This window comes from Tympanuchus pallidicinctus, unplaced genomic scaffold (genome assembly GCF_026119805.1).
Source record: "Tympanuchus pallidicinctus isolate F22 unplaced genomic scaffold, pur_lepc_1.0 scaffold5, whole genome shotgun sequence".
Taxonomy (NCBI): Eukaryota; Metazoa; Chordata; class Aves; order Galliformes; family Phasianidae; genus Tympanuchus; species Tympanuchus pallidicinctus.
The window spans coordinates 5,631,483-5,649,698 of record NW_026294769.1 but is presented as its reverse complement, the minus strand read 5'-3'; the positions used below and the strand labels follow the sequence as shown (position 1 = coordinate 5,649,698).

General features: G+C 38.8%; 1 protein-coding gene across 2 annotated transcripts in view; it reads right to left on the bottom strand.

Moving 5' to 3' along the window:
* Positions 1–18,216, bottom strand: part of ANKH (ANKH inorganic pyrophosphate transport regulator) — a 118,919-nt gene that overhangs the window by 9,778 nt on the left and 90,925 nt on the right. For both annotated transcript variants that reach the window (XM_052704054.1, XM_052704053.1), the window contains exons 8-11: positions 15,610–15,705; positions 2,022–2,151; positions 944–1,067; positions 245–344 (exon numbers count right to left, since the gene is read on the bottom strand). In XM_052704054.1, coding sequence (XP_052560014.1) covers positions 245–344; positions 944–1,067; positions 2,022–2,151; positions 15,610–15,705 — 450 coding nt within the window. The remainder of the gene's footprint in view (positions 1–244; positions 345–943; positions 1,068–2,021; positions 2,152–15,609; positions 15,706–18,216) is intronic.

Below are 18,216 nucleotides of genomic sequence, written 5' to 3'. Positions count from 1 at the left end.
AAGTACCATGTCCCTGGCTAGAAGCACTCTTTAAGCTACTACTGTAACAACAAACAATCAAAAGGTAAGTCAAAACCAGATAGATGTACGTTGTGAAACCTCAGGCCAACAATAGCCACCTCAAAGTCTATAGGTCTTACTCTGGTGGTCAGGAAAAACATAACAGACTAACCACAACAGAGATCAAGGCCCAAGTCTGAATTAAGATCTGCTTTCACCAGATCCTGCAGAGCCTACTTCTTACCTGTTTTCGATAGACGTAACAGGCCGCTATTGCAACCATAGTGGATTCTCCCACAAACCCTGCTAGAAGGGATCCTACTCCCAAGGTGGCTCCATGAACTCTGTGGGTAGCAGACAACAAATCAGTCATGGTTGTGTGACAGTGCATAATGCATAATTACATTTCCACTGGCGTGTAGAACCAATCAGTTTTTAGAACTATTTCCTTCAAAGAAAGGCACTAGCAAAGAGAATAACTGGTATTTTAAAGAACTTTTTTGTTTTTTAACTTACTTCAGTATTTAGTAAAAAAACACATTCTGAACCCAATTCCCAACTAAGAAAATCTGAATGCAGAATCTAAAGACATGTGAAGTAGAATAGATTCTTTAACTTTATAAACAGAATATTCCAATATCTTTCTTAACAATGCATTTAACATGATGGAAATAAATTCCACATAGGACATGTTTTTGCCTCTCTGGCATTTGTGCATTTTTTTCAAAATGGTCATCAGTATCTTGACTGCCTACAGCAAAGTCACACTTGTAAATCTGTAAATTTTTTTTTTCTTTTTTTTTTTTTTCCCTAGATATTGCAACCATTTAGAGCTTATATTACAGTTAGTGTTTGGCGAAAACATTCTGGATTAAGCAAACTCAGGAAACAGGACAGAAGATAAATCAATTCCATCATCTCTGGGAAGAGCAGAGAAACTTACCCCAAGTAAGGCAGAACAATGAGACTAGTGATGAGGACGATAATCCGCAGCACTGAGCTGGGTGCCAGCACAAATGTCTTCTTTAGAGTCATCAGCCAACCAGTCAGGTGTGCTCTGACCGTCACTATTTATGAACAGAGGAAGGGAAGGGGAAAAGGAGGTAAAAGCAGTGAACATCAGTCATTTCATATGAAGATTCTGTCATGCAGAGAGCACTGTTCAGAAAAACACATGGTGAAACTTCTTACTGGTAGCTCTGCACACTGGGAAACTCTACTAGAAATGAAGTAGCTTTAATGTGCAAATTGTTTAAACAACATGACTTTATTTAGTATTATTTATATTATATATTATTTTTATATTATATATATAAATATATAAATTAATATATATATAAATATATACATTATATTATATTATTTTATTTATATTATATATTATATATTATATTATTTATATACTTAGTATATATATATATATTTAGGAAAGTCAACAATCCTTCACGGGAGCTGTTCTCTTACAATAATTTTATTAAATACTCCGTTCTGATATATGCTACACTACATCACATAGCATTTGTTTACAGAAGTTAGAAATTTTTTAAGAGGAAACATTTTGAGCAGTGCTGTTAAGTTTCTCTCCTGAAATACAGACATTAACTAATATCCTGTTTTTTATGATGTGATGATATCTGAAAGTGTCATGCAGACTGGCTGCTGAAAGGGAGACTACTGGAGGCAGTGTCATGGTGCAGTTATTCCTAGATACTACACTGAAGTTAACTGCAGCCCTGGTAGAAGAACAATACATGGACATATATATCACTAATGCTAGCTGTGTGTGTTCTCATTGAACTACAATAGTCTTGCTTTGGACAGCCAGCAGTCTGCCTAACGACACCCTGCTCTTACTGCAACCCTTGTATCTTGACTACTGATGTAAACAGCCTTGGTCTACACTGACTCTGATAAAAACAGTGTTATCGTGCTAGGCATGCGTTTAACCATTCTTACACGTACAGCCAAGTCTGAATCTATGGCCACAGCTCAAAGCTGAGTTTTTGTTTTCTTGTTTTTACCTGGAACTGGGAAAAAGGAGAAGATGCGCAAAGGAACAACACATAGCTCTGCAAAAGCAAAGTCTACTCCAATTATGTCAACTAAAATCTTCTCTGACACATTTGGTGTCCAAAACATCACAAAACAGAGCTGGAAAGGAAAGACAGAAGAACAAAATTAAGAAATGTTTATATTTCAGAAGCAAAGCACAATAAAAGATAGGATCTCCTGGTCAAAAATATTGGGCATTTTTGGTATTAAATGAAGGAAGAAGATGCATACAAAGTAAAAAAACCAAAACAAAATAATTTGCCTTTCTACAGCATTGACAGATCTGTAGCATGCAAGGATTAAGGTTTCATCATCACTAAGACAAACATATTTTATTATTAACTTTAATCATTTTCTTTGAATATTCTTGGAGGTTTCTGCCTCTTTGGACGCAGACCAATGAAAGAATACAAAACCTACGTGCTAAGCAACAGTTCTGACTTAACAGGTTATGAAGCAGTCATAGAAAAAATAATACATGTGCAAGCTTAACAATACTGGTTTCCTGCACTTGGTTTCCAACTGGAATGTTATGGTTCAATCTGACCGTAACCAGGAAGATATTGGAGGTAGGCTTTTTAAAAGGCTCTTCAGAGAGCCACCTGGACCATTACCAATTAGTGTCTTCAACAACAGCTGATGATGACGAACCCTACAGAAGTTATGGGCAACCTTACTGTTCTCAAGAAAGTGGAAGACAGATTCTCATCTCTCTTAAATCAGTCAGAACCATTGGAAAATAAACAATCAGAAGCAAAGCTCCTAAAGATAATGATTTGCTTTAAGAAGTGTATTCAAAGCAATATTTTCACAACAATTTAAAGAAGTTTTCAATAATTTAAATGCAGAAAGACTCTAAGGTATAGTGTATTTGTACTCAGCTTGCATTCAAAAACACAGACTATGCACATGTACATGAGAAGCATGTTAACTTTAAAAACAATTCCTGGTCTTCAGGTTCCTCACATAGGAAGGCTGACACACATGTAAGGACTTTTTTTTATGGTGCCTGCAAATGGATATTCTTGAATAGTCTAATACATACAAACACAGTAAGAAGCTTTGATATTTACAGCGCTTGCTCTGTTTGAGACATCCATCTCCCTAAAACAGATTATCAAATGTTTTAGCAAAATAAACAAGAACCAGAGACTCGATCTAAGATCAGATGACTAAACACATTGCTGTTCATAGAGCTGTTAGAATGCAATATCTGTGGCAGTAAAGATCTTCAGCAGCCATAGCCCTGCAGACATGGTGCCTTCAGGCCACAAATCTACTGGGTCATGCCATTTAAGGAATTGCTGTTTAGACCATACATGAAAGGAAACTTTCCATAAAAAGCCCACAACAAATGGTACAGCAGCAGTACATGCCATTTAACCTTCTGGTCAGTAGTGGGGCAGTGCTTTAGTCTAGACTGAGGGTCCTCTTTGCAGCTGGTGGTTCCAGCTTTGGTTCAAGGCACTCCCCAAGGAGTGGTACCAACAGCCTCTGCAGGACTTTGTTCTGTAAGAAGGTACACCAGAGCTCCTTTCAAACACAAGTGTTTTTGCAATTAAAAAAAGTGATTTCTTCCTGCTATTCTCTCAGAAGGAAGCAAGCTGACTGAAGAGGGCAGAACTTGGAAGCATAAACGCCAGTGTGTCATGTAAAATATGCACATTCACTGTTAAATTTGATGGCTCTCCATGATTCTCAAAGCATGCTTTTATTTTTTTAACCTATAAGTTAACATCATAGTAGCTGTCTTTTTTATTATCCAGGTGTCACATCCATACATATTCAGATAGCTTCTAAGCCAGACTTTGAAGTTCTACCGCATCCAGAGCAGCTGGGATTTCACTCCTGCTCTTCGCTTGTGTGCCAGAGATCATCCTTTCTATTGAGCCTACATGTATCCAGCACATAGAAGTTTCTAAAGGTCTGTCACTAAGCGATCTGTGGGAGGTCTCACATTCTGACAGCCTGAGCAGTGGCAAAACCTTTTGCATTGCTGCCAGAGGAATAGTAACTAGTTTTCTTCCCTATTTCTGAGTGTAGGAAACAGTTTTTTTCCCCAACAATTGAACCTTCTACTCCATTACTTTGAATCCATTTTGCAGTGCATTTCATAGAATCATTAATATTGGAAAAGACCACTAAGATCATCTAGTCCAACCATCAACCCATCACCCATGCCCACTAAACCACATCCCTCAGTGCCAGAATAATACATGGAAGAAGGTAAGAGTGGAAGGCAAACTTGCATCATATGTTTTTCTGCTTTAGCCAGCATTTCTGCCCTTGCTAAGCTACTTGTATAAGACACAACTGAAGCAGAGGGGACAATCCAGAGCAGAGAAGGTTGTGTGGCTGAGAAACCGGTTACTAAAAAGTTACTGTAAAGTGACAGGGCAAATTCTTTCAGTATCACAGACAAGGCAGACTGCAGTGATTTATACATGCTAACTGTAAAGCAACCATATTGAGAGTATTTCCTCAAATCTATCTTCAAAGTCCAGTGAATAACATAAGATGCAAACATGTCCACTCTTCAATTATAGATTACTGTTTTCTGAAAACCACAACCTTTATGTTGCTGGTACTGCCCAATACAATTAGCATCCTACTGAGCAGTATAGTTACTACCACTGAAAGACTCCATATAAAAAAGCAACTAAGAGAATTATTTTCAGCCATGTTCTCTTTGAAGTTAAAGTTTATTTCTAGCCTTGATAGAAACAGACTCAATCTCCAGCCAACTCAGACAAGAGAAAGGCCAGCTTGCAAATTAGGGATAACTTCTACCCAGCTGGCATGCAGGCATCCCTCCTCAGCTGTTGCAAACTACAGACCCACCTCCAATCAGCAGTCAGTGCTGATAAATGGCTTTAAAGAGCACTTCTTATACAGTAGCTGATGGATAAAGATCACAGTGATTGGTAAGCTTAAGGATAAGCAGTTTTGGGCCATGAGGTAGTAGAAGGGCCTTCTATTTCTGACTTGGCACCCTTTTGATTTTGTAACGTTGGTTGAACATTCATTTTGCTAAGAGATTCCTCTGTGTCATTTCACATACCAGTGACTTTCTCACTGCTAACGGGGTACAAAGCTGCACAAAAATAAGTGAATGCTTTGCATCATGCAAGCTCTTTGTAGTTTTATTTCTAGATTACTTTCAGTTTAAGAAGTTTCTTGATTACACCAAGGACAAATTCAAAATATAGTGGAAAAAAACCCCAAGCCCTGCTTTAGGAAAACAGTAATGTTAAACACATGAAGCAGGAAAACTATCTTGGCTATGGTTGAGGTATACAGAAAAGAGATGAGTCTCAGCTTTTTCTGATGCTAAGAGTTGTGATTATGTTAGTAGAGAGTGAATAGTAATTGGAAATTGGAAAGGAGAGCAGAGAAGACAGATCCAAAGCAGTGCAAGCAGTCCAGCGAAAAAGTGTGGCACACTGACTTGGAGATGGGACCTACTGGAGGAAGCAGTGGTAACACCTTGGGGCTCAGACCAGAAAAGATCTTAGAGAACAGATTTACACCCGCTATGTCCCCTGTCTTTTTTGTAGGTAAGAGATCGTTTACCTTCTTCTGCCCCTTCTCTCCCCTATGTCTCTCTGAATATGCCTGCAATGTTAAAAATAGAGTAAATAGGCTTGGGTAGGGTTACAGTTATAGCTTCATTTAATCTAACCAAGAGCTGAAGACAATACAGTAAAAGCTTCAGCACTGACTAGCAGCATGCGTGCATGCTTACACTCTGCAGCTTCAGGCTGTGATTGCAGTTGATTACAATGCCTGCAAACAGCAAAGAATATTGTACTTAAGAATTCTGCAGTTGAGCATTTTAATGCTTTGAAAGTATAAGGATTTCTCTTGCAGAATTCTAGCAATTCAGCTAACTTGATTTTTCTCTCATATAGTATGAGTGCAGGATGATATTAAAGCCTTTTGTCATTTGTCAAACGGCACTTCAGCTGAGAAGTGGTCACTTCAAGAACACAGAAAAAGAAGATAGAGGCAGAAGAGTGAAATACTACAGAGAATATGGAGGTTTGAATAAATAAGACAGTATTTATTATGGTGTTATCTCTGTACGAACACTAGCCTGAGTACTTCTGAAGATGTTTTAATCACTTGAAGTGATTTGAAGGGTTCTGCAATTAGGTAATGTGTCTTTAACTGATCTGGTGTAGTAAAATTTGAAAGACTTATTAAATATGCCAACTTACAGCTGTGTGAGAACCAATACAGCTGTACTGGATCAGACCAAAGCTCCAACTAGATTAGTGCTGTCGCCCTGCTCAGTATTGCTTGGGTATGCCTAAGGAAAGGGCACAAAGAGAAGAAAAATGGCAGAGTAAGAGATGCCCTTTCCCCAGTGCATGGTCTGAGCTGCTGGCAGCTACAGATTTGGGCATTCCTCACTTAGGTAAGTCATTTGTAGAAGCATTGTCAATAGCAGTCATGCACCATTATCCCGTGCAGCACTATTCTGCGCATACAAAATATCTAATGTTAGTGTTTGTCTTTTGCAAACCAATCGTGCATTAAAAATACGTCACCTCAAACCCTTCACTTGTGACTGAGATGTTCTCAGTAAGTACCTGTGCTTACTTTCATGCCAAAACTTGTTTTTCTCATCTAGCAAATTCAATGTCCAGGCATGCTGAAAGAAGATGCTTTGAAAACTGTTGCTGTCAACAAGCCTGACAGAACACACCAAACTGTTACTGCAGCTGGGAAGGCATCCAACTGGTAGTGCTCAAACTTTTCCTTAATCTCTTATTAAGTGTACTGTGTGCATCTGACTTTCACAAAGGCTTGTAAAAGACTGTTCATGAAACTTTATGTCAGATGCTGCACACGTGAGTTCTCTGGTTTTCCAGAACTATCACCATTTGGTCTCTTCAAAGGCCCTAAAGCTTCTGGAAGCTATTTCCATTTATTCTGGTTGTTGACAGGGATTGCTAGACTTCAGAGACCCACTGCAGAACACATTATGCTAACAAAGGCTATTGTCATGTGTAGAATAATCTGCAGGGTGCCGGATTGATTTGCTTTTAGGCACTTATGGAAAACCCTGCATCTCTTGGGACATTCACTGATAAATATAAGAATTAAAGAGTATCCTGGTGAGCTATGAACAATGGTATAGCACTCTCAGACTTCAGTGCAACCTCCAGTAAGAAAAACACTGACTACAAAGACGTGACTGTTCCTGAGGAAGAGGCTATGAAATCTAAAATGAATGTTTTTAAGAATGCATTAGATGTAACCTTGCCTCATTCCAGACTGGTATAACAGATTTAACCATGGGAATTTAACCAAGTGGGTGGAACAGTGAACCTGGAAAAGGACCTTCTGTGTTGAAATGCAGTTCATAATTTTCCACTGCAAAACAACTGCACAGATGTTTCCTATCACTTTTTGAACTTAGTATGTTTTCAGAAGTGTGGCTGTCCAAGAAAGGTCTTCACCCTTGAACCATTGTTTTGTGTGTGTATTAGTCTGCATCTTAACTAATTCACCCAATGCCTTGTTCATGGCATCTCTCTGCCCTTTCATGGCATTTGATGCTTAGTGAGGGTTTTATTACATATATCAGCTTTGATTTACCCCTCAGATATTTGAGACAGTTAAGTTAATCATTTTTACTGATACAAAAGAACATTGCATGGTTTTTGCCTTTTAAAAATGTGCAATTTAAAAATGTGCAATAAATGAATTGTATGAAATAAACTTATCCTGTATTCTACACAGTCTGATCTCCTGAACTGCCAGTCATCTCCAAGATCTCTGTCATTCCCACATAAGCAGAACTGTCTCCTTTCAAGGCTTATAAACCAGGATGAGCTGTCCTTGTAGATACCTTTGCAAGGTGAAAGAATGTCTTCTAACTTGCATCAGTGCGACAAAAGAGGAGTAAACCTCATATTTTGCAAGATGTTGGGGATGGAGGGAAACTGCACCTGATTTTTGCTGAGTTTCTGTGACCATTTTATACATACCTTCATTGAAGGACCTTGAAAATTGAGTCTTCTAAATCACTGTGTACCAGGATTTTTCTTAAACTTACTCTAGCATCTTAACGTTAAAGAAAATAGCACTTACTTTTATTCTCCATTATAAAAATACAAAGTTGTGTATTGTTAACTACTAGTACTGAAACTATGGAAATAGTTACTATTAATTAGTCACGCTTCTTTTCAGACTACATTTGGAATGTGTATTCTGTTGCATAGCTTTATTCAATGCATAAACAATTTCCCAATACCTCCTGAAGCATTCATTCCACTATGCAATCTCTCAGGTAGCCAAACAACATGAAAAATGTTTAACAGGGCTCCTGCAGAGGAAGGAGATCTAACCACACACCAATTGGAAAAACAAAGGTTTTCATGTTTTACTGCCGACCAAACAATAAAATGCCTTATCACAGACACACTATTCCTTGTTCATAGGAAATCAAATGCAAGTATAAGATGAAATTAATCAACAGAAACAACTTTTTGCCGCTTGAGATTAAGATTTTTCTGTTCTTTTTTATTTAGAAACAAACTACTATTAACTGCCAAAGTTATCTGGAAACTGTGTGGGAATTCTGTTGCATGGTATGAGAGCAAAGGGCAGCATCGTCATATTGTTCTGGGAGCTTGCTGCATACCAAATGCTGGCCCATACTGGAAGAGACTTACAGAATCCTCTCCTATCTTTTTCGTGTATCATATCAGAAAGCAGTTTCCACCCAGCCACCCCCATTTCAGCAACTTCGAGGAATTTTAGAAAAGCTTTGAGGAAATTTAGAAAAGATGAGGAATGTCTGGTCAGCCCAAAGAGAAGTATTGAGGTTTTCCACTGTGTGCTGTTGAGGTTTAGCACTGTGATCTGCTCTTGTAACTTGGAAATGGACTAAAAGTCAGCCCTTTTCTTGTGTAAAGTTTTCAAGACAAGACTTGGTGAAGTTCCACAGAAAACCTGCTCTCACCTCACCTCACATTTGACTCTGCTCCAAGCCAGAGGCTGGGCCAGATGAACTCTAGAGGACCTTCCAACCTGACTAATCCTGTGATCCTGTGAAGCAAAAAGCCCCAGATCTGCATGCAGTAAAAATGTCAGGGCACAGTCGCATTTGAAAACTGTTTATCATAATAGTACTGACATGAATTACCAGGACGTTCTCTTACAGAAATTATCCCTCAGGCACTTGCAAGTCAGTACAGATTTCTGTGAACTTTCTTTTCTGTGAAGGGTGCTATAAAGCTGAAAACAGTTGTCATAAAATTTGTCAAGCAGCAGGGGGAGCAAAAGAATCCAGAGCCTGCCTGCAGGAAAACTATGACTTCATATCTTCTGACATAATTGGTTTCTGCAGATTTAAGTCTCTCCCTGCCTTTCCCCAACTTTCTTTGCAATTCAGAGTGATGGAGCATGCCATTCTTTGGAAATAAAGATAGGTCCAGCAGCTGCATGATAATCAACTCTCTGATAGCATTTAGCACAATGCCACAGATACTTCTCCCCCAGCTGCCACTGAAAATACTCGGGTAGTATTTTCAATTTCATAGTTTAGTCATTTTTCCTCTGCAGCACTTGCTGTTTCCTATCACGATTGCAGTGCCTGAGCAGAAACATGCTGCAGGGATGATTTTTGACCCTTCATTTTCTGCTTGCTCCAGCCATTCGTGAGAATAGATCCTTTGTGCAAAACCTGAACAATCATGAAGGAGACATCAGTCTCCACCTCACTGCACCAAACAGAAATCCTTTGTTCTGCAACAAAGGCTCAGCGCGGTTCCACAGATGGGAGAAGGCCCTGTGCTCACTCATGAGGATTTTATAAAGTCAGCCTCTAGTGGTCCAACATCTTCCTGAACAGGCAGGAATACTTCCATCCATATCTGAAATAATCTTCACTGGAGCAGGAAGTAAGCCTGACCTTGAAAAGGTAAAAGTCTTCAGCCAGTATTTCTGCCAATACTTCATCTCCAAATGGTTATTTTTGTGCCAGCAGCCTGAAGATGAAAAAAACATCTGGGAGTTCCAAGATGGGCAAAAATCAAAGCAGTGAAAACCAGGTCATTCACTAGATGTATTACTTTAAAAGCTGTCCTTGGCACCCATATAATAGCTGATAGTAAATTAAAAAGAATGTAGATTTAGTCTTCAAATTTAATGCTTTTTTTTTTTTCTTCCTATAATGTAAAAGTCCTAGATCGGATGTGTGATAGCTTCTCAGTATAATGAGGCTGTAATGAAGCCATTGATAAAATAAGACAGGGGAATGTGGAGGAAATCTATTCCTCTTTTTTTTTTGTCTTTATTGCTCTTTGTTGTATACTCATTAGAGATAATGACAACGAACCCAGTCACCCAGAGAAATTCAGACACTGGCACTGTCAGCAGCTGGGGCTGCATCCCCTGAGAGGGGACTGCTTCTTACTGTGACATTTCTTCCTGTGGTTTTTACTGCCCTGGTTCTATTATCCTGTGACTTCAGTAAGGCCCAGTAGCAGCCTTTGGTAATAAAGCAATGCAGAGACATAAGATGAAGACAGCCAATAAAAGACAGGAAAAAATGAATGAACCCTGAACACAGCGGCTTCTGCACTGGCTTAAACTTTTGGCTGAGGTTTTATCCTCCTGGAAGCTGCAGGTATATGTAGTGGCAGCAAAACAAAAACTATGTGAAAAGTTAAATAACACTGTGCAGAACTTCAGAAGAAAATAGAGTTTGTAATGTTTCTTAAAGCCAGTCACTAACCATGACTAAGCCTCGCTTTGTTACAAGATGATATTCATGAAAGCAAGCAATAAAATACAGGGGAACAACTATCCAGAATGGATGGAAACACTGTAGTGGCTGTTCAGCAATATAAGGGGAAATTAATGACTCTCATAAGCAGAAAAGAAGATATTTAAGGGAAATCTCCTGCTGAGGAGTTGTAAGTACGGCAGAGGAGCTTACTTATATGAACTACTGCTTTAATCTGGACAAACAGGACGATGTGCTATGAAGTACTGTCGCTATAGATTCTGTGCATGGGGAATGAGGATAGGTGATATTAACATGATTTGTGTTGTGTGATGCATTTAAATATTTCAATTATCCTTCAAACTATCTATATTCAAACTCAAATTTCTTAATAAACAGAAAAATACTCCTGCTCACATATTCTTGCTCAGCTTTAGAAAGCACAAGAATCACAGAATGTCTCGGGTTGGAAGGGACCTTAAGGATCATGAATCTCCAGCCCCCTGCCACATGCAGGGCCACCAACCTCCACATTTAATACTAGACCAGGCTGCCCAGGGCCCCATCCAATCTAGCCTTGAACACCTCCAGGGACGGGGCATCCAAAACCTCTCTGAGCAGCCCATTCCAGCACCTTGCACTTCGCCGTGCACGTAAAGAGGTTCACCCAGACTGTGATGTTGCTGTGTCTACCATGACATAAACTCAAGATAAAAAAGAGGCTTTGTGAACTTCAATCCACTTGGAACTACTTGTTCAGCTGCTAGACATTCCTGCACCTTCACTGCACAAAGACTACGTGTTTGGCTCTCTCACTAATATTAAATAATGTCCCTCATATCTTCCTTCCCAACACCTTTCCCAATTCCCCAGTGTAACTGTTTGTCCATTAAAAAAGATGCAAAGCAGCAGTGACATCACTTTTACAATAGCATTGGTGCTATTAAGCCTAAGCTGGAAAGTCCTTTGAGCCATTTCTAATAAAACAAATGTTACAACTGCTCAGCTCTCCTCCTGTGCATTAACTTGGTGACAGACAATGAACATGGTGTGGTGCAATCAGCCTGCCACCTTCAGCACTGGTAAGGGAAAAACTGGTAATACAAACAGTGCTTGAAAACCTGAAGATGCAACTGGCAATATGTTCTTGCATACACTTCATTTAATAGAAATCATGCAGCTACTTGGAGCTGTTGTTTGAAAATGCATCTTTAAAGCACGTGATCTGCCCCAGCTGAGGCTGCTTGAAGAGGAAGCTGAACTGAACAGTGTAGTTCACTAACAAACACTCTAAGAAATGATTTCCTCTTTTCCAGTGTTAAAAAAAACAAAACAACAAAGAGATTGATACTGTTAACTAGTTACTGTTCAGTAAAACTGACAAACTTTTGTGTCATCACAGAAGACCTACTTTAACAGAGTTCAACTGTGAAATGGGGATGGGATTTAAAGGAAAAAATAAAAAAGAGAGAAAGTTATGTGGCATCAGCTCAGGCGTCAGGCTACTCCGGAAAACCCCTGAATTATGCACTGTCATGCCTGAGTTCAGAGACACTGCTGCTATTTTAAGAAGAATCCTTGCTGAAGATGAGTCCATTTGCTGTTACTACTGCTGTGTAGGCCAGAGTTGCCTTAAATAGCTTACTTGTCACATAGCCTTTAGGCACATCTCACAAGGGAATGCTCTCCTCAACAGAACCAAGCTTTTCTGCAATGGAAAAGTGTAGTAATTCAGCCCTTGCATTTGGAGATTTCTGCACTGTGTGTAGACTGACACATCTCACAACTGCACAATGCATAAATGCACTAGTTTTCATTCTCAGGGGCCCATGTCTGCGCTTAGTTTACAACTGTACATGGCTGACTTCTAGGGTAATCTAAACAGGTCTAGCATTGAACCAAAATGTTTGGCTCTTTGACAGCCTTATCTAGCAATGGCAGCAAGATCGGCATTTGGCACAATATCTCATTTATAGACCAAAGCCTTTTTGTCGAAGTGTCTTATGACAGTGAAATAATAAACAAGTAAAAGCAGCATTATCCACACTCTTTAAGCCAAGAGAAAATTATCAAGTATGCCTTATTTTCTAAAATCAGAACTACTCAATTTTATGGGCAAGACTCTTCAGCTGAGTCCCTCCCCTCTGCTATATAGATTGTACACTCAATTACACAGCTGCACAAATTATGACTGTTGGAAGGAATCACTGCTTGCTTTCAACCAAAACCACATCAGTATGACTAATCATATCAGCTCTTTTACATACGGGTAGTCTAATGACTTCTGTTTCCAGCCTTTAAATAAAATGGCATATCTAGACTTTTTTTTCACCAAGCAACACTACCTATTTTCCATTTGTTGAAAAGGCAGCTTTAACATCAGCCTGGAGCTTCAAAATCATGAGACAATCACAGACACTTCTGTATGCTGCCCAGTTAACTCAAGAAGACTCAAGTGCAGCCTTTGAGATCCTATGAACATTTTTAAAACAAAACCAAAGTTCTGTTTCTTAATATAACTATGCATTTTATTATATTCTAGCCCAACACTGTCAACTGTCAAGGGTGACATAACATATTTGCTTGGTTTGGAGTATGTCTTGTGTAGGCAGGACTGGTCTGTGGAAGATGGGATATTTTTCTTCCAAGTCTATGAAATCAGCCTTCAATGACTGGGAGGTTTCACAGGGTTTTACACTGGGAGAATACCTTCCTACATGATTGCTGCTCATATTAAGTGTCTGACCACTACAATGGAATTTTTTCATATTCCCATCTTCTGGAAACCTTCTATCTAGTGAAGAATGGATTCATATAACATGTCTAAGTGTCTTGTTTTGATCTCCTGAACCTGGAAGCCTGTTTACCGTTTTCATGCTGATTCCAAAGAACAGGATGTTACCAACAGTGATGCCAGTAGTTTACTGCAATCCATTACAATAGAGTCTTGCCAGGAATACAAAATTACTGATGATCATGGGAATGGTGGCCACCTGATGTAGATGCAAGAGAAGGAAATTTGAAATCCAGTTCCTTACAGTCTATGGTACATGGTAACTTGGCTTGTTGCTTCACTGAGCTTGATGTGCTGAAGCATTTGTGACTTCAGGCTCCTGAATCAAAAAGAGTCTTTAGAGCTCATTTGTCTATTTTTCTTCTCTGTCTACTGACAAACAATCCTAAGAACTTATCGCTAGTAGGCAAAAATAGAGACAGGACAGAAAAAGATATGGACCTCAAAAGTGTTTCTGGAATGTCAGTGAGGACAAATCTCTCGGGATGAGTTTATGAAAGGACTGCCCTTGAGACCTATTGGAATGCATCCAGAGAGAGGCCACAAAAATAATCCAAGGGGATCCTTGGAGCTCTCCTATGAGGACAGAACTATGAGCTCTCTCCCGAGAGAGCTGGGGCTGTTTTATTTTCCTAAATTTTTTCCTAAAGATGTAATATGTGAATGTGCACAATCTGAAAATCCTGCAGGTTGAACAAAACTTCATCCTTAAGCCTACACAACCCAGACTTGTGATCCACACATACTTTAATCTGTGTTACTTCTCATTTAAGATGAAAAAGTGTCCCCCACCAGTCATCATTCAGAGGAAATTTCAACAGTCATCTCGTGTGATTTTCCTATCTCTTAAATTTCAATTTCCAACAATCTCCAACAAACTGGCAGCAGGAGTGGACTTCATCTAGCACTCTCACAGCATCTGCAGTCATTTAGTAGTCTGCTCTACCTGCACCCAACTGCAAGCTTCACAGATGAAGTAAAAAAAAATCCCAGTCAGTCTCTGATTTCCTACCTCTAATATTGCAAATATATGGCAATATAGCACATTACAGATTTAATTAACAGAATACCATACTTTAGCCTACCTGATAAGTCAATATTTTTAAGAGCATGAGCAAAATTGAGTAGATTAAAATATATATATATATCTGTGATAATAACTTTCAATTGTTTGGTAATTTTTGTTATGAAGCATGAAAATCTAAAGGAGGTTTGAAGAGGACTTAAATGAAAAGGCTGATAAATAGTCCACATAGTATTCAGGCCTTGAGCTTTTGCAATGGATTTCATCTCCCTTTATGCTTTTTTAATGCTAGGGTAGATACTTCTAACTGTAATATCAGAATCAATCTCTCTAGATGGAGTACAATCACTTGCACAAACGTAGCAAACTACAGAATTCAGGCATCAGTCCTTGCAATTCTTCCAACATAGACACGAGTTCAGATTCTTTCATCATTGTAAGCACCATCTCTGAGGTGCCCCTTGTTAACTCATTTGCTTGTCAACTTGTATGCAAGTAGCCCTACCATGGAAGACTAGGGCCCAGTGAGGCAGCAGGGAATAGCTATGGCATCTTCAACATATGCTGTCTTTCCCATTATTCATGGTCAATTTTGAAAGCCAGGGGATGGGCTGTCAATCCATATTGCATGAGACAAATGCATTTTTTCATTTTGCTGATAAGCCAGTTGTCAGAAGTTTTGTTCATTAAAAAAAAAAAGAAAAAAGGGAGAGGGGAAAAAAAGAAAAGCAAATCTCTGATATCACCATGAATGTGGCAGCTGACTTGAAATAAAAAGTAATGAGAAGAATTAAAGAAAATAACTCTAGCCCTTAAGATATCTACTCTGAGTTAATCAATGCTGATTTTCTTAGTACTCCAGTACTGTGATCACCTCCAGCAACACACTTAATAAGAAAACTCACATGTTTTTTTTTCAAACTACGGTGCTTTTAACACTAGGAGATAATTTTCTGGTTTAGATGAAAGCCAGACAGTTGAACAAAGGTTTCTTACCGTTAAGGACAAAGCCATGCAAACAAAAGTGAACTTCTTGATATGTGTCGCTGTGACGGTGCTATTGGTGTTCACCAGTTTATTGCTGGGGTTATTCTAGGGTAAGAGAAAGAGATAACAAGCATTAGCTTGGCTCCAGACTGCTGAGAAGCTGACGGCACTCACAGTCCTTGTGTTGCATCTGACTGTGTGCATGTGCATCTTTTTTGCTTGCTTGCTGTTCAATCTAGAGCTTTCTGAGTATTGTGTAGCACCACAGAATATTTTCTGCTGAAGGTGACAGTAACTGCTGCTATGGCCACTGAGGGCTGAGTAATATCCCTGTTTGTCTAAAGAGTAAATCCTATTTAACACATTCAGCTTTAAAAAAGAACGGTAACTCTTTCTAAGAAAATTCCATGTGATTTTTTTTTTTTTTTTACTTAGTTTAAAAATGGAAACAGTTTTTCACAGGAGAAATGAGATTCCATTCCTTTTTACTCCAGAGTGATACCAAATCCATATATGCTTCCAAGTATACTTACTGATCCAATTAACCAGGGAGATAACATAAACAAAGCTCCTCAAACAGCTGGCTCTGCTAATGCAGATTAATGAACAGAACATAATTAGGACGATTAGATGTTCCACCTTGAACATGGGCTCTGTACTCAGTACACATAGCAGTGAAGTTTTGCTTAAAACAACAAAAACCCTTCTCCAAATGTCTAATGCACCAAATGAAGCTGAAGATTTAAAATTGCCCTCAGGGAACATGTTGAAACAAACTAAATGATCTGTGAAAGAAAAGGAAGAGATATCAAAAGTAGGGCACCATTAGGAGCTCTACAGCAATCGGGTGTTGGATCATGTACTGCATTTACCCTGGGGCTGTTCGAAATACACTCACCTGTTACCAAACTGGTAAGAGTGCTGGGGAGATGTAATGCCACACTTATTTACCCTTGTGTATCTCAGATAGAATACCAGTAACTATCACATCTTGCCTTACTGAACTTACGTGTATGAGAAATAGGAACTAGCACAGACACATCTTGGGAATGAAGAAAATGAACATGAGCTCTGTGAAGGGCACACCATTATACACACAGTTGAGAAGTCAATAGAATTTTGTGATTTAAAGATTTTGTAGCAATGAGTGCAGTGATGGAAAGCTGACAGCCTTACTCTCTCAATTAAATATCTACTTGGAAACTTGAGCACATGAAAATTCTTGACCTTTTCATATAAGCATGCCAATCTCTAAAGGAGGAAGCTACCCTCAAGCTTGCCCTTTTGGGGTATAGGTTAAGAAAACCTTCTGTAAATATTTTCTTTATGAGTATATCCTTATTTCTTGTGTTTTTGAAGAATATTTTGTTATCATTGATTTCTACATATGTGAAGATGGGCCCTATTTACATCACTCATCAAAGTTTAAACAAACTGCTGCATGGCTCAGCTTTCTGACATTTGTTCCTATCTCATGGCTGCTTAAACTGCCCTTATTTTATTCTGCCCTTTGCTGTAACTCCTGCCCACACACTCTTTATTCCCATCTCTTGCACACTGCTTAACTCTTGAATCAAAGCACCATACATAATATAGAGTAAAAAGAGTATCCATTCCCATCTACTTATCAGTAGCACTCACAAATCATCTCATAGTCACTGTGGTTGCTCTGAATCAGATCTGTTAAGGATAATGACATTATCACCATATATTTTCAGGCTGGATGGAGCTCTGAGCACCTAATCTAGGTGTAGATATCTCTGTTCATTGCATGGGAGTTGGACCAGGTGACCTTAAAGGGTCTCTTCCAACTCAAACAATTCTATAATTCTATTATTCTAAATCAACAAACAGCACAGAACCAGTATATTCCTGTTTCATTTTAGCAAATCAGTAGTAATCCTTAACTTGAGGGCAACTGCTAGGCCGTGAGGATGCTTTGCAAACAGATGTATGACTCTGCATCTTTTACATATATGAAAAGAAGTAACCAATTTCCTTTGAAGACAAAAGTCTGACTTCTCCAGTATAGGCACTGGAGTATACTTTCTGGATCCCAAATCACATCTGCCAGTTAAGGCAAATCAGTGTGTTTCTGGTGGCCATCCGCATCACCAGACTGTTGAGTAACTGGCGAAAGAAAATGGAATCTACATGCATGCAAACTATTTCAACAATTGAACATCACAACTGGAGTTTTATAAAGAAATAAAAACAGGTTCTATTTGGACTCTTCTGAGAAAGAAAGCCTTAGCTTTTGAAATGCCTGGTGACACATGAATGATGTGTGACCAATTAAATGTGTTAAAACAATTCTCACAGCGATTTAAAAATAAAACAACACTGTGGGTTTCTGGTTTGTTATTGTCTGAAGGGCACAGTGGAGGCATTTGAAAATATGGTTCTTAGGATGAGTTATCTTTTATACTGTTGATACTGCACTTAGCATCTTTTATGCCAAAGTGTTCTTCAAACATACAACTAAAATTCCTCTTCCTTATCTTTTTGGCAAATAGATCATTTGTACCAATTTTTGCCTTATCTTCACCTTTTCTTCCTCACATTTATTCCTCAAGAGCTCCATGAGGTCTTTTAACTGAAATAAATTGACAAATC